General features: G+C 40.3%; 1 protein-coding gene across 3 annotated transcripts in view; it reads right to left on the reverse strand.

Annotated features, from left to right (window-relative positions):
• Positions 1-21,665, reverse strand: part of RSRC1 (arginine and serine rich coiled-coil 1) — a 139,672-nt gene that overhangs the window by 43,483 nt on the left and 74,524 nt on the right. For all 3 annotated transcript variants that reach the window (XM_084530005.1, XM_084530007.1, XM_084530006.1), the window contains one exon: positions 16,554-16,605. In XM_084530005.1, coding sequence (XP_084386131.1) covers positions 16,554-16,605 — 52 coding nt within the window. The remainder of the gene's footprint in view (positions 1-16,553; positions 16,606-21,665) is intronic.

Genomic DNA, 21,665 nt, shown 5'->3' on the forward strand with positions numbered 1-21,665 from the left:
CCTGTTGTTTAGCACATCCATGAAAAGGCAAGCCTGCTGGCTAATTTACCAAGGGATTAAAGCCCTGAAACCACTTCAATCTGTTACTTTCTTTCGGTGTAAGAGCCCTGCCCATGACAGTCAGGCTCCCAAGTGAAAGGGAGAATCTCATTTTGAGAAAGAAAAATTCAAAGCGGGAGACATTTAAAGTAATGCCTGCACGTGCCAAATACATGAGGTGCAGTTGCATGTGTTTACAGCCTGAATGATTAAAAAAAAAAAAAAAAAAAAGGGAAATATCAAGTGTTTTGATGGTGCTATGGGAGTTTTTGTGTTTAAATATGCTGATGCTGTAATCATTAACACCTGAAACTCTGGTAATTAATACAATTTTACATTAACTGCTGCTGATATCGACAGTCCTGCAAAAGTCTAGTTGCTTTATTTTTATTTTTTTAATATTCAATTTGGTATTGATCCGTGAACACGTTGTGCTTATTTCCATGCTTGTACCTTCAGGGGACAAAGGCAGAGGGCTGCTCCTCCACGCCTTTGACGGCCGTTGCTAAAGCCCGAGTCCCTACAGACATCGAGGTTGTAAAGCATTATATTGAAAACCCACAGGATTATTAAAGCAATGAAATTAATAATATTTGTCAGGCTTTGTAGGAGGGGGGCCTCAGTACCTGTGCTGGATTGTCAGCGAGGGCAGGTGCTGTCTGTCTGTCTGTCTGTCCCACAGACCAGCTCCGAGGTGGCACCTCGACCTTCCATGGGTGCACGCAGGAAACCTCTCAGGTCAGGATCCAGCCCATACCGACTCAAAATCTCTTCTGTTTTCTTCCTCTATCCTCACAAGCTTAATAAATAACAAAGCTCTAATATTTTAACACTTTAAAAAGCAGGAGCAATGATTCATAACTATTCCATAATTAAAATTTTATGGCAAATAGATACAGCCATCACTCATCCGGGCTGCGACGTCCAAAAAAAGTGAGATTTCAATTTATAAACCTATGCAGCACTGTATGAGCTACACTGAACAAAAACACATTTCAGGGGAGTTATTGAGCTGGAGAAAGCTAAAGTGTTGTTTTTCTTTTTTTTTTTTTAAAATCAAATATAGTATAGCTTATGAATTTGTTTGCAACATCGCAGCAGCTCCATATAGTGACTGATGTTTAAATTAGAAAAGGAAAAGAAATATTATCCTCTTATTCCAGTGCTGTGCTACTACTGTCAGGTGGTACCCCGGTACTTCCCAATGCCAAGAATACAGATTTTCTAGAATTACAAAATGCCAGGAAAAAAATGCACTGCGGTGCCAGGGGTTTGAGAGAAAATGAAAGCCTGCAATCAGTGTTTGTAGCACATGCATATTCAGGAATATTTAACGTAAGCGCGTGGCACTCTGGATCCAATTTCAATAAATTTTATTATAGTGACAAGATGAAATTCTCCGGCTGACAATGAAAATATGGAAAGCGGTGTGGTCTTGCATGCATATACACGCCGTTATGTATTTCCCAAATTAGTACTGAGCAGATGCATCCTGGTCCTCATGAGCTCTAAGATCCATCATTTGTACAGACTTGAAAAGAAAAACTGCTCAGTACACGAATCGGAATAATCTTACCTAACGTAAACTGCTAGTTTGGTTAGAAATGTGGGTAAACGTTTGCAAATCAGTTTTACAAGTACACGTTTTCCTCAGACGTGGAGGGATCTGTAAAACCTGCTCTTTCAGCACCATCTTTCTTCGTGTGATCTTTCTGTGGTTTCCCTTCTGACTTCATTTAGCATGACATTCTTTAGAAATGCCATAAACCCAACCAGTTTAAATATCTGACTGTGTTGTAGTTCGTGAAAGGACCTTTTTCCTTAATCTCACAAATATTCCACATCACCTGGGAAGTGCCCGTCTGCTGGAAGGCACCCAGCCATTGCACAAAATATTGTACTTCGAGCCCCCGCACCTCCTGCGTGGCTTTCCAGGAAGGGGGGACTTTAAGAGAGGCTGCCAGCTCACTGCGTGTTTCTGCACATACCCGGCTACTACACGAGAGCAACTTTCTGAGAATATTTAGAGATTCTTGTAACTCTTGGGAGCTGGCTGCCAACATTTGAGTTTATTACGCATTTGTAAGATGAAAAAATATCTCGTGACTTGCACGGAAAGGTTGCCATAAGTTTCCCAATGAAAATTTCTACTTGGAAAAAAAAAAAAAAACAAACCACTGGGTTTTCACCAAAAAAAAAAAGCTAAACATTAGACTTGCTGCTTCGACAAACTATTATTACATGCTTCACCAGTCCATTAAAGAAAGTAATTTAATCAGTTTGTATTTTCTCAGGAAAATCTCATTCAGAGAAATTTTATTGCCAGCTATCTAAATAGTAAATACTTATTATCCTCTCAAAATGAGTTTTTGCTTGCCAAGGGCAAACCCATTGCTGTTATTGTAGTGCTCTGTCAGAGAAACAAGAAGTTAAAAAGGTTATAAAGATACCATTAACGTCATGGGACTGTCTTGTCAGGACTCAAAAGTGCTTAGTAATTGAGGGTTTTATTCAAAGTGTATTAGCACCCATATAAACAGCACAGCTAATATGATGCTTTAGGCTTTATTTTGTTGCAGCCCTGCATAATCACTTACAAACAGCTGAATACTGTAAATTTATCTGCTGAAGAGCACAGCTCATTTTATCATCTGTTCCTAGGCTGAATAAAATGTCAATAAGGTACAGCTTACAGGCACAGACGAGGTGCAGCCAGCCGGGGCGACCGGGAAGGGTTGAAATGGCAACGCCTGCCCCGGCTGCAGGGAAAGGGCACGTGTGGTGGCTTTATTCACAAAAGTACCTTTGCCTCCATTAAAATGCTAGAAATAAACTCAGTCAGGGAGCCTAATAAGCCTTTGAGAACTACAGACACGCTGCAGCAGAAACTGGGAACCAACCCCAGCAGGAACGGCTCCTGCTCCGCGCAGGATGGCACCATGGCTGCAGATGGGCACGACCCAGGGAGAACAGAAACAACCTCAGCATCAAGTTCTGCTGGGTGCCTCCGAAACACAACTGGTCCTACCTGATGTTTTCATACTGACACACTACTGACGAGAGACGCTGTTAAGAACCCCGCTTCCAGCGCTGCATTTTCAGTTGTCAGCTATCATCGTAGGTCTGACTATTACCAATTTTCAGTGCAAGTTCTTTTTATGAAAACCTGTGACAATGCGGGCAAATACAGATGTCATAACACTGCCTTCCCCCCCTGTTTCATAAATGCCCAAGAACAAGACTGCCACCCTTTAACCCGCATGGATGAGAGGTGGTGATCCTCGGGCTGTGCCCACAGCTGTGGATCCCTGGGCTTGGCCACACAGCTCGTGCAGGAACAGTTCGGGGCCTCAAATGCCCATTCTGTTATAGTGTAAATGTGGATAACCCTTGTTTCAATAAAGAACTGAGAAATCTGTGCCCGAACCTGCCCTTTGGGTTCTCTTGCCTTGAGCTGATGGCAGCAGAGTCCCGATTTCCCCTTGCTCGAAGAGGCCCCGGTACAAAATCAGCAATGTTTCTCAGAGAGCTCTCCCAGGGCTTAAGATCAACAGCTTACAACGCTCAAACCTTTAAGACAACACCCTGATTAAATTGTTGCAGTGGGTATTTTAACACCATAAAGGGATACACGATGGCTTAAACAAAGCAGTCTGCCCAGAAAGCTTCAATAATAAATTACACGGTAGCCACGCAGAGCAGCAATAGGAAGAGGGCTGGTGGGAAGATCTGACAGAGAAGCATATAATTTGATTGTTCAAGTTAGCTGAGTTTCAAAACGTTTTTTTTTCTGGCCAGGGTAATCAATACAAGTGATCCAGCAAAGGACACAAGTTTTCGTTCTTCTTGCCATTTAACAAAAACACCGCTTTGCCCTTTCCCATGTATCACAGTGCAATTCTTCATTAGGCTTCTGGCAACATGGCTGAAATCATTGTCTGCAAATTTAATTCAGTATGAACTTTTCTTGCTTTTGCATATTGATTCGTATTTGGAAGACTGTTAAATGAAAGCCTGGCGTTTCTTTTTAGGCTACATAAGGCACGTGGGTGTATATACATAAATACGGTTTATATCAGCCCAAATTGATCAAGTAAAGAATAAACACCATCTTTACCATCTTCATTATTAGGCCTTTATAATTATTCACCATCTTATTATTTGGGTTGAACTGTTCTTAAAAAGCATCCAGGGCGATGCTTTAATTCACTTCTCAGTCACTTTCACGTTCTTTGGTTTAGGATCAAAAGCCGATTGCTGGGGCTTGTTCAGGTCTCCCTACACAGCTCAACGCCAGACGAGGAATTGGGAGTTTTTAATGCTACAGGCAAATATAGCTCTAGGCACTTAATGTAAGTTTATTCATCACATATTTGGGTGATTTTTTTTTTTTTTTTTTTAATAAACTCTCTGAATACAGTCTAATAATTATTATGTGAAGCTTTCAGAGCAGAGTATGCAAGGCTTCTAGCTGGGAGGTACTTTCTTTTCTGCAAAGGGAAAATACTCGTTAGGCTTTAGATGAAATTAATACATATACTTCTTGAAGTAGCTGAGAGACTGGCAGTGCACTCAGACTTTGAAACAATTATTTTGAATGAAAACAGGATGCTGTTAGAAGGTGAAATGTTTCACAGCCAGGACAGGCAATACTCCCCTGCAGATGAAACCCAGCAGCGCCCCTACGCCATTCTCAGTTTGTTCTGGTTCTAACTTCTGATATCAGTTTGGGGCAATTAGGAATTTTACTGTTTAACTTGGCAGTATGGAAGCAATACCACATGTCTAAAGAAAGAGATATATTAATTTTTTTCTGGAAAATAAGAAATATTATTAGAAAAATTATGCCCATCTTTTCTTCCTTTTCCCCACCCCTCTGACATATTTGCAAGCTTTTCCATGTAAAAGCATAAGTTCTGATATCTACAGGTAGCAGCATCCAGCGAATGCAAGCAGCGTTAGCTGTGAATTATGAATTCCCATAGCTATAGTTCATACAGGATGCCTTTCCTTCGCTTGGCCAAATGAAGCGAGCCAAAACAATGGCCTAGCAATGAAGTAAAACACCAGTAAGTCGCTGGTTGAGCTCCAGAATACCCCAACAAAGCAGAAGGAGCATTACTGTTTGAAAGAGACACGCTGCATACTTTTTGTATTTCAAGATTAAAAAATTGTCTAGGTGAGAACAGAAATCAATTTTGTCCTCAAAGGCTGCATTTTTATAACATCACGTTTTTTGAAAACCAATAGTTTCTCAAGATACTGAGAAAGCAGGGATTGTTGAGGATATCAATTTTCCAACAAATGAAGGGAATACTGCTTCTCCCTAATTTTATCAGATACCCTTTTATACAGAGCACGCATTAATTACATTTTTAAAAGTAAATGAGAAAAGCACATCTTTTAAAATGGCTAAAACTGAAAAAACTCTCTGAACAACAATATTTTGGCATTTTGAAACAAAGCTATCTTATTTATTTTAAAAGTTTATCTTTAAATCTACTTTTCACAAACATTCTCATTCTCCTCATTCTCAATATTATAAAAAACTCCTTTCAAAATAACCAGAATAAGCAAACATCCATGATTTTTTTTTTTTTTTTATAAATAGCAGTATTAAAATCTCATGTATCAAAAGTATGAACGATACAAAAGGAAAACAGTAATGCCTATTTTTTAGTAATTCTTGCTGGCAGTATCATAAGAATTTCTTCTAAATCCCACAAAAGTGCCTATTAAATAATAGGTGGTCATCCTTATAAAAAGCCTAACACAACTGCACCACTGGGGAAAAAAAAATCTTTCCAAAACTTCCACTACTATATTTTAAAGATTTATTCAGTCGACACCTCATAATCATCTCTAAATCTAATGGGACACAAATGCATTTCATCACAGATGAAAATCTTCTGCGACTGCTAAAATGAAAATCAAAAAATTATTACAATCTAGTAGTTTGGCTTGCAGCATGCATTAATCAGAAATCATAATAAATCCACATGCTTCTTTAGACAGCACATTAGTCAAACAGTTTTGTATGATAACGACATTGACTAATGGGCTCGGAGTTAGAAGGGTCAATCATAAACTCATCAAATGCTTCATTTAATTTCTTAATTTGGACAAACACAATTTGTTTATGGGAAAGATATCAGGTGTTCTTGAATGAATAATGGCTATGAAACCAAACTCCATTAATCAGGCCTTGATTACAAATGACTCAGAGATTGTTTGTTCTAATTTCATTCATTTGGGTCAACAAAGAAAACATGAGCAAACGAAAGCACTTGGAAAAAATGGCACACTTACTTCTCCATATTTAATAAAGCCGTGATAAATATTCTTTCGGTAACTGTAAAACAAGGATTTTATTACCCACATTAAATACCATTCTTGATTCAAGTGCAAAAATTAATATAGATGATTTATAAGAAGATCATGGAGGCATGAAACAAGGTCTTCAAGTGCTGGACGACTGAACTTCTGAACTGAGAGCACCTTGCGTGTATTTCAGATTTTCCTGAAAGGATGAATGTGAAAAGCAGAAAAAGAGCAGGTTTTGATTTCCACTTTCCATGATATGTTTCAAGAAAATGATGCAATTTAATACTCCTCTTCAACAAGTAGGGAAGTGAGCTTAGACAGCAGAACTGATGCTGAACTAAGGGAAGAAGCCCTGTGGACCCGTGGCTACTAAGATTCACAAATTCCTGCTGTATTTTCCAGGATTTAAGATTTTTAAACCCAACCTGTACTTCTGCAAGCTGATACCACTCAAGAATAGTTTTGCCTTTTGTTACTGTGCAGAAGAACAGACGTTTTTCAGATGTTTTGGGGGGGAACAATTTGGGTTTTACTGAGAAGGAGCCATCAGTAAGGTAATTAAGGATGCCACACTCAATTCGACCTGCCTGCTGTCCAGCCAAAGTCACCATCACCTCCAGCCCTGCCCAGCATCTCACCTCGTCCCCAACATGAGTGATCCCACAGCTCCTGACTGTGCTTGGCTAGTCCCAGCCCCTGGGCTTGCACCACAAGGAATGGCCATGGCCATGCATTAGTTTTCCAGTTGTGGAGAGGGGCTTCCTGCCTAACAGAGTGCCTGTGATCACTGGCAAGTCATTGAAACTCCCTGAAACAGTTGAACGACCTCAAAAGGGCACTGTGATCTAAGATTCATTAATGGATTTATTTGTATCTATTTACACAACAGACAAATGCATTTATCTGTTAAGTTACCGGAGCCTTGGAGATGCAAGCTGGAGGGTGAGAGCAACGCCACCTGTAAGGACCTCCACACCCAGAAACCTGAAGGAAGCACCTTCATCACAGCGAGAAAGAACAAGGACATTTTGTCTCTTTTCCTGTTGATTCTCCCTTCAGCAAGCTGAATGACAGACCCCGGCAAGCTTCACATCAGGAAATTAGATGGAGAAGCCCTAAACACTGAGCACAATTCACGCCCACCAGCAAGAGACAGTGCTGCTGAGCAGATCGAGCACTATAAAACCCTCTTCTGGGTACACGTGCCATGAAATCCAGCCAAACACTCTCCAGTTGCACTCGTAGGAAAACTGAACTGAAGGGTGGTAAATATCCAGGGATTTACAGGGTATATTGTCAGGACGTATCTTAGGGGCACACACTGGGCTAACACTGTAATGACCACAGACAAAAGCAGGCACCTACGTGGAGAAGATGGCACAACAGATCGTGCAAACTGTGAGAAATAAACATTGTGCTATCAGCGTTAAGACATAACATTTCCCCAAAGGCATGTTTAAACAGAAAATTGCTGCACAACCACATATGGTTTCTGCAGCCAAAACAGTGTATAATTAAATTACTGGGCAAAGTTGCTAAATATGAATTGATATAAAACTTAAGCTAACTGAAAAATTGTCTTTGACTTAAGATCAATAGCAGGACTGCTAGATTCATCTGCACATAATTAGCACACATATTTGCATCAAAATCATGTATACCATATGCTGCGTTACTGAAAACCCATTAGTTAGAATGTAGGCCTGAGATACTTCTGTTTCTTGGTAGCACGAGAAACAGGTCTCAGATTAAAAAGTAACAAAAAATAGAAATTCTCACAGCTTTAGGTATATTTCTAAGGTAATAAACGTTCGCTAACTAGTAAAGTTACCGCAAAAATTACTTGAAGGCTGTGTTTCACATCGTGACACCCCTACTTACACATACCAAGGCACCAATACTGCACTCAGTCTTTTTTTTGGGTACACTTTAGCAACAACTCATTGGCTTCTTAAACTGGAAAAAAAATGGACACTGGAAATTATTCTACAAAAGTGGTTCACAGCATTCCTTTTATCTCTTGTAAGAACCTAAAATCAGCTCAGGAAATGAACGCTTTTTGTACCCCAACACAACGGTACCATAACCTGAAAAAGCGAATTACTTTGTTTCAAACACATCTTATTCTCCACCCAAATTGAATTAAAACCCCATATTTTTCAGCAATCATGAAAACGAAGTTGGAGCAATTATTGATGAAACAAGTGTTTGCTCTGCTCAGCAGTGACACAAAACAGCTGCACTTCAAAATCACATACTCCATAAGGACAAAACCATTAATATGTTTTAAAAAATAATTACTTGGATTAATGACTCTTAATTATATAGTCATAGTTTAGCATGCAGAAAGTATTATTTTTTTTTACTACCCTAGTAAGATTATGTAGCTTTGCCAACAAATTGGGAGCGAGTAACGTATGAATAAATGGATTTCATGTCCAGCTGTATAAGCACTTGGGCCTGGCTGTGAAGCTCGTTGGCCCAGGCTGACCAGGTGAGGTTAAATATTTTGTGCATCTTGGTGCAATTCAGTCTGAAACGAACTGCAATCCTCACAAAACACACAGCATCAACATTAGGTATCACAATTCTGCTCTAACATTCATTTTCTTGATTTTTTAAATTTATTTACTAAACTCCTCTTTAATTATTAAATACAGTGCTGGCTTGATTCCAAGCGCAGAGGCTGTCTGTAGCACAATATGCTAATTCAGCTCTTCTTAGATTAGGATCTCCTGGTGGAAAATAGGTAGGCTTAATTTTTACTTCCAAATATCAACTGCCCTTTAGTTTTTTCGCTGTTTTGGGACTAACACAAGGCTACATATGGGATTAGACCTGAAATGCTCCGATAGGGACTGTAAAATCATAAACTGAATAAATTAAAAAAATCCATCCTTGTAGGGATGGGAGTTAAGTGTCTAGACTTGGTGCGCCCTCCAACACAAGCATTAATCACCACGCCTGATTAATAGCATGGTATCATAAACGGCAGTAAACCAGAGCAATGACCTAAAATACAGCAACCTGCTTTGCAGCCCACAGTCGATAGGTGACGTGCAGTCCCCTGAAGGAATCCTGGTCGAAAAGATGGGCTTGGGAGAAGCGGAGCCTGAGGATGCAGCAGGGCCGTGCAGCACCCGAGCACCGAGGCTCTCCTCACCAAGAACGGGGAAAGTGTCAGAAGGAACCAGCAACATGATGGGAAGTTCAGCCAAGAACCAAGGCCACTTCAAAAGCCAACGCTAATTTGCCAGTTTGGTAGGATAAATATTAATCAGGCTTGTCTTCTCCTCAGTCCTGAGGGCTCTGGAAATCCCTCGGTGTAATGGGAAGAGCCACAGTCAAGCCAGGAAGGCACCTGATAAGGATTCAAAGCTCGTCCATCGTAATGAATACAGAATGATTCTCTTTCTTTTCTCTAAAACTTGTATTTCAGGTAGATTTTTGGGAAGAACGCTTCATTCTGGACACTCCCGTATCACTCAGTTTCTCCCCAAGTGCTTGTTCTGCTGCTGTTGACAACTAAATGAGTTTTGACACTTGGAAATCTCCTGGCTGAGTTGGGGCAGCAGTGGACCTACAAACTGGGGCCACCAACTCCATAACCAGGTTATTTTCCTAAATTACCTAGTTTTCATGAATCCCATTCCTGACCAAACGTCGGCTATAAGGAGAAGAGATAAGCATGGAAAGAGTATTTAAATGACAGGGAATTAAGGAAAAGAAAAAAAAATGCCGATTTTTTGGGGCTACAGTTAATTGACACTTGCAGTTGAAACCACAGCATCAAGGGGAAGGACAGCTTCTCCTCAGATTGGTGTCTGAATGAAAAGATTTCATCACATAAAGAGATTTCTGGCCTCCTCAGGACAACCTTGCAGTAGTGAGCTTCATGAACTCCAACCAAAATTTTCCTTTAATCCACTTCATTTGTATCTTCAATGCTTTAATAGCTTGTCCTCTGTAGAAGACCATAATACAAACTTCATCTTCAATAACTGCTACATGCTATTTTCTAACCTGCAGCGTAACAAAACTCCTGATCCTGTGCTGGAGAGCCCACACGGAGCACGGGAGTGGGCGGCTGCCCACTGCGAGTGCTGAGAGCTGCTCGAGTGGGATGGGGACAGGCTGGTCCCAGGACGTGCTGACATGCTGTAGCTTCATATTGTCATAGTTTCAAATTAAAAATAACATCCAAAATAATCTTCTATCTAGAAATTATTATAATTTTCCCTGACACAGGTAAAATATTGTATGTGCTAATTCGTCCTTTGTCCATATATACCAACAAATGTTATCCGTTCTTCTAGAGTTGTTTGCATAATTACAATTTCAAGCTAAAGGCATCAAGTTTTCAATGGAAAGTTCACAAACAGCAAAATCAAAAATAAGAAAACCATAATATAGAAATCCATAAACATTTTATATATTTGGCATTTAAAAATAAATGCCAATAAAATTAAAGTTTTCATACTTGTTGCCACCTGCTAGCCTTACTACTTTGCATAGCTAGAATAGAGCAAAATAGAAGCCATCCTATTTAACTAAACAGTTTTTATTAAAGTAAAAGAAAAGCAAGAATCTATAAAGTAGCAAGTGATCCTATTAGTTCCACCAGACTAAAATCATACAGTCTACGTATGTGGTCCTTTCAGCCACATCTGTTATGAGCCATTTTGATACCACAGAGTAGAGAATATTGGCCTATTTATTTATCATGCACTAGGAGTGCAAATTAGGATTTTTCTTCCTAATAAAATGTAACATAATAGGTAGGTAAAAAATAAAAATGCAGTAAGTACTATAAAACGCTTGCATTTTTACAACAGCAAAAGCCCAAGTACTTGTTATATTCCATTATTTTCTCTGCAAGGAATATGTAAAATGCAATAAAGATGCATGGTACAAAATTAAAGGGAGCAATCTGATAGTATAATTCAAAGATAATGAGTTAAATACCCAATATCCAGAATTGCTGCCAAACAGATCTGATAAATGTTAAATGCTTATTTCTATTCATCATTTTTTACCACATATTGCTAATGTCATATTAGTCTCTCAATGCTGAAGTTCCCTTTAAATAAACTCTATCAAGAATTCTTTGCACAAAAATGCCCTTCTTGAATGCTCTTTCAGCCATAGATTGAAATGCAGATTCCCAAAACAGATCAGTCACTTATTTCAACTCTAGACCTTTGAAAATCCAGATCAATTGCCTTTTGTAATCATCTTTATATGGAGAATAAGAAATTTCTCCATGTCGCCGAAGAAAAGTTTTCAGACTCCTTTGGTAAAAGCAGTAGGATTGTTAGCTCGAAATGTCCCCGTGCTACTTCATCTCAATACATTTACATTTCGGAATATTCATCCATATTTTAATCTTTTTGTGAAAACACGGTTGCCATACAACAACTGCTGGCACAAATTAGCTGGCTGTAAGGTTCGGAGGTTTGCTAATACGCTTATCAGTTTTAGTAAGGCAGGATTCAGCGTATGGGAAACTTTTTTCTTAATATTCGTGATATGCGCAAGCAAATGCTTAATACCAAAACAAGCTCAAATCTTCTGTGCTTCTCTCTCTCTCTCAGTAATGAAGTCTGGGAAAGGAATCACAGACACCCAAGTGGTTTGGCAACTGTAAGTGACAGAAGCTCGGCTAAATCCTCTGTTTACACTGGGGATTAGCCGGGTAGATTGTGCGCCGCAAACTGAGCTGGCCATGGTCAAGGGAACCTGCTCCCTGTCAGCCCGCGGGGCACCCGCACAAAGCCCGGTCCTGGTAGGAAGTGACCCATAAACGTATTCCTACGAAGGATTTATACAAAGCCAGTCTGCCTCATAGAAACTCCATATGACCATTAACTGGCCTGCAAGGCCTGCCAGGAGGCCTAATTACAGGTCTACAGAGCCCAATAACAAAAGCTGAAGAGCTTTAGCCTAGGGATGATCTGCTTTATACTGACTTGAGAGAGTCCATATAGAGTGACAAAAAGAAAGAGGTTTAGCTTTAAAATTCTCCCAAGAGACAAAGCATTGTAGCTAAGTCTGGAAGGCCCACATGCAACATACTTCAGATAGGCTTAAACATACCACCCTCTCAAAATTAACATTCAACTATTGCCTGCTTAACATCTGCTCAAACATGGCAAGTTGCTGTGATATTGTTAGACAATGCTGAAAAGGCTTTCTTCTGGCTAAATATTGGGAAGGATAAGAAAATAAAGTCATGCAAATATCATTTATAGCCGAGACCAACGGCTGGTTTTATAAATCGAGAACCAGGTGCCCTAAAAATTCAAGGGGAGTGCTTCGGTGTCTTCAAGTATTATGCTGCTTAATGCGAACAAAGATACTGAAATCAATCTGCACTAACAAAGGAAATGGTATTTAACAAAGCCTGTAGCAAGGCCACCACAAAGGACAGAGACAAAACTTCTTGACAGCAGCAGATCACCTGAACGTCACGGTGGCCGCCTTTCTCTCCTCCCCTCCCAAATGCAGGTGAATTTGCTGTATTTTACCAACTCTCCTGCAACGAGAGACCAGAAAGTCCCCAAAGTGCCCCAGCAAAATAAAATAACCCCGATTAAAAAGGGTCTGGTTTACCATTTGCTGTCTTTTGGCTTTCAGAGAAATTGGCTGATATTTTCTAGATGAATATTAAAGATGCCAAGAGATTTTCCCAAGATACCAAACATCCACAGTTCCTGACGGAGTTGGGCCTGGTGGGGAGGCCCTTGGACATTCACCTTCCCTGAAATAAAGCATTGCTGCTGACGAAGCGAGGAGTGAAGAGTGAAGGGAATACAATTATGTTTAAGTAACTTTTTTAAACCATGGCCATTGCACTAGAGCAGGCCTTGGTGAAGTTGACATTCCAAAAGCACTTTCAAAGCCTGTGTTCTGTAAATCCATAACCTTACTGGTGTGTTTCAGTACACCACCACCTTTCTCTTGCTCAAACCCCCAGGGATAAAGCCATGCAATTTGCAAGTCAATAGGTTGATGTGAAGCAGCAAATTATACACACAAACACCTTCAGATTGAGAAGACAACCCTATCGTGCAAATATTTAACTGAAACACGACAAGAAACAAAGCAAAACAAGGGCCATGAACTTTTGTACCTGGCACTCTCCGGTTCAGTAGGGATGTATTGCAAACCCGTATCATTGCTAACAATTTCTTTTTTCAAAATGAAAGTCCGACAGAGCAGTAACTTGGCCTCTCCACTAGGACACAGCAGATATGTCCCAGTCTCTCTCTCTTTTTAATATAATGTTTTAATCTACAGAAGTGGCATTGACAAAGGATACATTGGAATTTAGACTATTTGATGGGGTTAAGCAAAAGAGAAACCTAGATTGTAACATAAAGAAATTAAATTTGAAATGTCATGAGGCTATGGTGAATAGGAATTACAAACTTAAATATTAGATAAATGTAGTGCTGGGAGAGGCTATAAGCAAAGTTCAAAACCTACCATCAGCTTGAATTTGAAGTCAGATTGCTCTTACAACCAACACTGGTATTTTATAGACAAGCTAGCTTCGATTTATGCACATTAACATTTAATATGCTTTGTAACCTTACACAGCCGAGGTACTGGTTGCTGTATTTGTGTTATGTTCATCCGAAGGCATTGCCAATACATTAATAACCAAAACCATTTGCTAAGTAAACCAAGTACAGTACAGTAATATGCACTGCACAGTGCAGTAATACGTGGAAATCTTCAGAATGAAATGGGCAAATATATTTCAATACCAGTGACAAAATAAAATGTTAGATTCATGTGGGAGATGGGATGGTATTGCCTGGAAATGGCCTGGAAAGGGGAAATGGAGATGCCAACGTTATAGGACATCAGTGGAGATGAACAGCACAGGGACCTTCTCAAAGGCTTCTCTAACGCTTGGGGGTAATTTGGAGGCACTGCAGAAGGTGAAACTGTTTTTGTCCATCGAAACCATCGAGAAGAGTGCATGTTAGGAACAGTCCTTAAAGCCTGGGGCGTTCCGTACTGAGCACTACGCACACAACCAGCAGTTTGTTCATCGCCACCAAAGTGCAGATCAAAATTCCCATTACGTTCAGCTACGTGATCGTGCTACAACAGCAGCACCAATTAATCTGTTGATTTTGAACTCTGGAAAGCCAACAGAACACAAGGAGCTCTTCAGTAATGCTCCAATGGCCATTTGCTTTTATTTCTCTAAAGGTGAAAAAAGTGTTCATTTTGCAATGAATAAACACAATAAAGACATTGAAACAACAGCATTAACACGCTCATCCTCTTAAATTAAATTAATAAAAATTCAGTTTAATTGACTGAATACAGGACCGGGAAAAGGAGGTAGGAACGATCTCATAAATGCTTAAGATTACCAGCACCTAAATAACGACAGGAAACATTTTTTTCCTATAAAATTGGGATGGTAAGAGAAACAAACAGATTAACTCTCTCGAGTTATTTATGAGCAGCGTGCAGCTTCAATCTAGGTTTCTGACTTCAATTGTGAATATTTAAATTAAAAAATATCATAGGCCCTTTATATGTTTCTGGAAATTTCTGGGACCCAGGTCACGATGATATACAACTCCTAGGTATCTTTTATACATTTCCCAGGTGTTAAATTAAAAAATGAGGTGTGACAGATGTGAGTAGTATAAACAAATTGTGCTTTTTTAGGTCAGTGCTGTCACATCTACTTTATAATTATATGCTTCAAAGGTTTATTAAAAGTTATGGAGAACAATGAACGCATTTGAAACTATAGAATATAAAGGGCTAGGTGCATTTTTCTGGGAAAAAAAATCCAGGAAAGTGAAAAGATGGTATTCCTTAAAACAGGAGGTTTCAGTAAGGGGGAAAAATAAAGAATGATATTAGAAATCACTGTTTATAAATTAAGAATCTGTAAACCAGAGACAGACAGACAAGCTGAACTAAAGACAAACATGTATTTATTACAACACGTATGAAATATTGCAAGTTTTCCTTTTTGTGTGGAAAAATTGACAAAGTTTTAACAGGAAAATTAAAATGGGAAACGTTAAGATACAGAAATAAATTAGCATGACAAACCTCAACACAGAGTAACATATTAGAGAGTTAAATTGTTATTTTAATAATCTGAAGACAAATGAAAATACCTCAAGAACATCCAGTCTGTTATATCTAGATATCTTTATAAACCACCATGATCCCACCACAGTGTAAGGTTCTCAGATAATAATTTCACATGCAAGTGCATCAAAATAACTAAATAAGTTCAAAATAACTGCTTGGAGACTGGGGGAAGGGAGGACAAAATCTCCACGTCAAGGCAGAGATTTTTGCAAGGCCTCAAAGAGCAAAACGAACCTTGGTCTACATCAGCCCACTGGCCAAACCCACAGCAGCACCACAGTAGTGTTAAAAAAAGTAAATAAATAAATAAAAGAAATAAAAAAGGGAACTCCTGTTCATTTGGGAATGAGTATGTCTTGGACTTACCTTGGACTTAGATAAGTATCTGCAAAAAAGCAGGATTAACAAAAAGGACTGATCTTCTAGCCTTTGGTTCAATAGAACAAGAATTTCCATAAATTTTTAAATGTGACATGAAGCTACAGGATCCCTCCAATTTCAAATTGAATTAAAAGTTCCAAATAGTTACCGAGACATGCGTTTTGCCTTCCTTGTTACTAGCACTAGACAAAATAGGAATGATTCTTTCTGGGGGGCACTAATATGGAGGTCAGCCTCTTGATCTGGCCCTTTTGGAAAGCTTGCTACGTATTTCTGCTACCCCTTCAAACAAAGAAATATAAATATTTACATGCACCAAATTAGTTCAATGCTAGAAACTAAAGAAACAAAACCAAATTTTTCAGAACGCAGACTAAGAGTTTCGGTAGCAGCAGCAAGAGGACAAACGCATGGAGTCTGAGCACTGGTTCTCCAACAGCAGACAACAAAAAGCACTTACTTTATCTCCTTAGAGGAGTTTAGTAAATGCCAATGCTGATGCACACCAGTTGCAACTTAACCAGAAACTGAAGTGAGCTATGGGAAAGGGACTCAGCCTTTGTCAAGCAGAAAAAAAGTAAAATTTCTGTCGTGATAGGTTTCATTTGTCTGATATTATAAAAAAAAGAAATAAAGAAGAATATAATTTGACTTATAATAGCAACACTTACCAGCTGCCTCAAGAACCAGCTGTAATCTAGCTTTGGCCTGTTCAGCAGGAGTCTGAAAAGAGAGGATTTGTAAATCTTCACAACTGTTTGCACAACCAACACGCGAGGTCACGTTACCGGCACGCAGCTCCCACCGCTACCAGCCATAATCTGGTCTTAATATGATTAATATGGCGAGTTTTTCACACTTCTTCTGTTATCTGTTTTGATTTTTTCCTTTCCTTAAGGTATTTCTTCACATCTGTTGGGCTGAGGAGCACATTGTTGGCTGTGTACCCACTATGCTAATTATTCCAAGTGATGTTTTACTGTGTCCAATGCGCTTGCCATCCCTCTAATTTTGAAGCCACTCAAACGTTTTCACAGTTAAATTTATACATAAACCACATTTGTCATGGAGTGCAGAAGTTGATTATTTCTGTAAGCATCTGAAAACTTTGGGAGGTTTCTGCTCTGCACAAAAAAGAACAAAGCACGCAGGAAGTTTCTGGTGTCATCCTTCAGCTTTGAGGGCTCTTCTGGGCAGACACTGCACCCAGAACATTTTTTCTGATAACCAGCGTAAGTTGGCACCTTTCAGGTTTCACCTCACTGCCGACACAAGCATCAGTCGGGCAGAGCTCTTTGCTCTGAAGGTCCCAGCTGATGATGCTCTGCAGGGAAGAGCAGTAGCCCTGGGCAGGCACCAGCTTTCCTCAAAACCTCTTTCAACCAAAGACATCCCGGACGGCGTTGTGTTTGACATCACCCACTAGGGGAGGATTGCTATTTAAGAAGCACCACCTGCATTCACACCTTCACATGAACAGCCTGTGCGCTTGCACAACCTCATCCAGCAGCTGGGTTCTGGCATCCAGTAAAGCTTAAATCAGGTTCTCACATTTGTGTCGTCCACCCTGCAGCACAGCGTTTCATTACCCTAAGGGATCCCCCATCGCCAGCTCGGCAGGAGCAGCAGCAGCAGGAGCTGGCACGTTCCTAAAAAGAGCTGCTCTGGGAGGCTCAGGGGCAGCTCAGGTGCTACAGTCTTGGCACTTTAAATTTGTTTTTTACTGTTTCAAACAAAGAAAAAATTGACAACAAAAAAACCAAACCCACACAAGTTGCTAGCTAGCTACAGGGAGTAAGGGATGTGTCTGATGGGAGCTCCAGAGATGTCACTGGTGTCATGTTTTGCTTTAAAAACGTTCAATTCAGGGGGAATTTAGCTTTTATTTTACTGAGATAATTAATAAGTTTGGAACAAATGCTTCAATTCAGGTACTAGATTTTATTTTTACAAATAGAATTTGCTAAAATTCCTGCTACTTGTGATGAATTTTGGACTGAGAGATCAGTATTCAAGTGAAACTACACTTGGGAAAGTTGAGAAAAAAATCACCAATGTCTAAAAAAAAAAAAAAAAAAAAAAAAAAAGGAGTCCAGACTTCTATTTGACTTCTATTTGAGCTAACGAGCAGTGTGAATATTGCTAAGTAGCGCACGTGGCTCCTGTCAGTGTCAGCCACCACCACCCCACCACAAGCAGTTAACCACGACGAAACGTGAGTTGCAGCGTGCTCCTGCCTAATTTTTAAGGAGTTTTCCTGTGGAATGTCACTGATGTTTGCCTGTGCTAATACCGGTTACGTTCAATCCCTCCTGCCCATCGCTAACGATACTGGTCAGGTGTAATGCACTACGGGACTTTTCTCTCTCATAATATGCCTATAAAAGCCTAACAAACCCGAGTGTGGCAGGGACCCATCTGCATGTATTTTACACACGTGTTTTATCTTTGCACTGGGTGAATACAAACCCTGCCGCCCTCAAAGCCTGCTGCAGCCCCCGAGCAGCCGGGAGCGACAGCCCCCGAGTGCCTGCTTTCAGCAGACGTGATCGACATCCCTTAGCTGCCCCAGCCACACGTGCTGCCTGAAATCACAATTAAGCGACAGCCTTGCAGAGGGGATGTAGGGTATCAAATTTGTTTAACAAAACCGGTCGAGTTCATCATTTACAAATTTTTCCACTTACGGGTAAAAGCACAGCCTTCTCCAGACCCACAGCTGCCCCAATCTCTGTGTTAGACAACTCCAAAGCCACAGATCCCCAAACTTTGTGGCTCTGTTTGCTTACAGCAGTTGAAACATCTCAGCATCACGTCTTGCATGGCCCCGAGGAGGTTGGTGTCCGGGTTCCTTCCCGAAGCTGACTCACGGCCCCATGGCCGATTGCCAGGACAGCAGTGGCAAATGATCCTGCTCAGGTTTTGGGAACAATACTACTGCAAGCACTCGTTGCAGCTTAAAATAGAACCCGAATTGTGCTTGTGTTAAATTTAGGCTCCTCAGCAAGATGCCACTTCCCTAGGTTTCAGTTTCTCTCGTTGCAGTTGTACTAAGATTCCAGTTTTAAAACCAAAACAATACCCAAAGGACTCAGCAAATAAACACCAATTAAGTGAGCCCGTATATGACTCTGGAAGCCGAACACAAATCCATCCTCTTAGTTCAGCTCCAGCTTACCATCAGTTACTTTCCTGGGGACATGCATCTAGTCATTCCCAACACCTGCAGAGCTCAAAAAAAGTGTAATAATAATAATAATAATAATAAACAAACTTCAGTTTCCTAGCTGTTGGAAGAGCTGGCTATCCAAAACAATTGAGAATAGATACAACGTGGGTCAAAAACCTACAGCAAACTGTTGCAGTGGATTCCAGAAAAGAAATGTTGGGAAGGCAGAGTACAGCAGAGGGACCTCAGCATCACTGCAACCAGGACTCTCCTAGAGGCTTTCTCAGGTGATTCTGCTCCACGTTCTCTGGTTGATTTTTGCTTTTCACTCAAAACCAGAGGAAGGGTACAGGACAAAGACTGGTTTTGGTTAAAGCTAACCAACTCTCACCGACTTGCAGGGGGCTGGCAGAGCAGAGGGAGGTGGCACATCGGGACACTGGGCTCACGGACTGAGCTGGCAGGAGCTGACTGAGGCCACCTGAGCAAGATGTCCACGGATTTGGTTAGCTGGGATGAGGGAGAGAATTGTTTTGCAGTGATACAAAGCTGCAAAGTGTTGTGGTTGGTGCGTTGTGGGTTTTTTGGTGCCAGCTGGAAGCTCTGGGCTGAGAAATGGCAGCAGGGCTGGGCCAGCAGAAGCTCCAGCTGAAGAGGGGTGGCTGGGGATTATCCTAGGACTGCACCCTCCGGTCTGGGGCTCCTCTTCCAGAGACTACCTGTTGGCAGCGACCGTTCTGGGAGGGTAACGCGGGGAGAGGAGAGGCTCCTCCAGAGCTAAAGGACAACCTCACACTGTCTAAACGGCGTCCTCACTGACAAATGTTGTCTCATGAGTCTACGGGATCTCCTCAAAAAGACAAGCTGATGTTCTCATTGACGTGCCAAAAGCTTTGATTAAAGTCCTACATGAGAAAAGCAGGCAGCAAGGCACAAAACAACCAGGCCCTGTCTCACAGCACCAACAATTACTCCCGTTCCCTGTTAAAATGTTGTGCTTACAGCCTCGGTAGCGATCTGGGGAGATGCCAAGTGATGGCATCGCACTGCATCTACAGGTAAATGCATGATTTAGGGGTACAGGAGGCTGAAAGCCTTAACCAGATCAAGCGGTAACAGCAGCACAGAACAGCATAAAATGTAATGCTGATAAATACAGAGTAATGCAGATTGGAGAGAACTTCTCACTCGCCTTATTGTGTTCTCAAAGCGCGCTATCAATTCAGGAAAAAAATAGTTTAGGCATCATTGTGGACAGCTAAAAGGAGACCTCAATGTATATCGGTAATGAGAAAAGACAAGGAAGAAATGAAAAAAATTAAACAAAGGGGATAGATGTATAATTTCATTTTAATATATTCTGTAAGTCGGTGGCCTGCCTTCACCTGAAATATTATACATCCCAATTCTAGTAAATCTATCTCAACAGGGAGAGAGCAACAAAGAACCCTAACCCCTGCCTATCTTTTAAATAGAGTTTGATCAAATTAGGAAAAAGATTATGTGACATGTTTGTTTAGCATAGGAACGGAGGCATTCCTTTTGAGTCATCCCTTTCTCATTAGGAGATTAAAAAAAATAATAATTACCAAAGAAAGTGAAAATGAAGAACTTATTTGTATTATGGAACACCTCATAAGGGCATGCAATGTTAAAAAAAAAATAAAATAAAATTGAAAAAGACTGAGAACTTGTAATTGTCGTCTTTTTTATACAGAAGCCAGAGCAAACAGAATGAATTTGAGGCTGGCAAATTCAGAAGTGACAGAGGAACATTTTTTCCTCATTAAAACAAACAAACAAAACAACAGAAGAATTCACGACATGAATTAGTAACAGAGAAATGTAATAAGCGTGCCCAGCATTATTTGATTTATACCCCTGCATTTTCAGGCATTAATCAGCAGAAACGACTGGATGCTAAATGGTATTTCTGATTTGGTGTTTCTTCTCTGATACAATCAGTTAGTAATGCACAGATACAGGCTATGGCAGGACCACTTGTTCTGACCTAATGTAATCCACCTGCTCCAAAAAAATGAATTTTTGATAAACTGTGAAAAAAAATAAATTGGGAAAGTGAGTCCAGCACCAGATGGCACCGAAGCTGTTTACTCCACAACAAGGGAGGTGTTTCCCAGCTTGCCTCCTACCCCTAACTACCTTCCTGTTAAATACAACGGAGGAAGGATGATTTGTTCTTACAACCACCCAGCTAGCTGTATGAAAACGTTCAGCAGCTACCAGTGGAACACATCACATTTGTAGTATATTGACAGAGCGGTTTTACACTCCTACTATCGCATAGGACGGAATTGGAAATAAAATAAAAAAATAAAATAAAAAAATCTGTCAGACTGTTTGCAGTCTAATAGGAAGCATACTTTTTATTGCAAAAACCTGGTGCTTGGTTTGTTTGGTTGTTTGTTGTTGATGTTGCTTTTCATTTATTTGTTTTTTTAAACTTTAGGTAAGCAGCCTAACAGGAACAGAAAACATTGTAAGCTCGAGAAACTGCCCGTGCTCTGTTTCCTAAGAATTTTTATACTCTTTTTGTGGACCTCTCATCACCACACGCTAGTTACAGTCTAATACAAATGACTGACCTGTTCCA

This window comes from Aythya ferina (genome assembly GCF_964211825.1).
Source record: "Aythya ferina genome assembly, chromosome: 9".
Taxonomy (NCBI): Eukaryota; Metazoa; Chordata; class Aves; order Anseriformes; family Anatidae; genus Aythya; species Aythya ferina.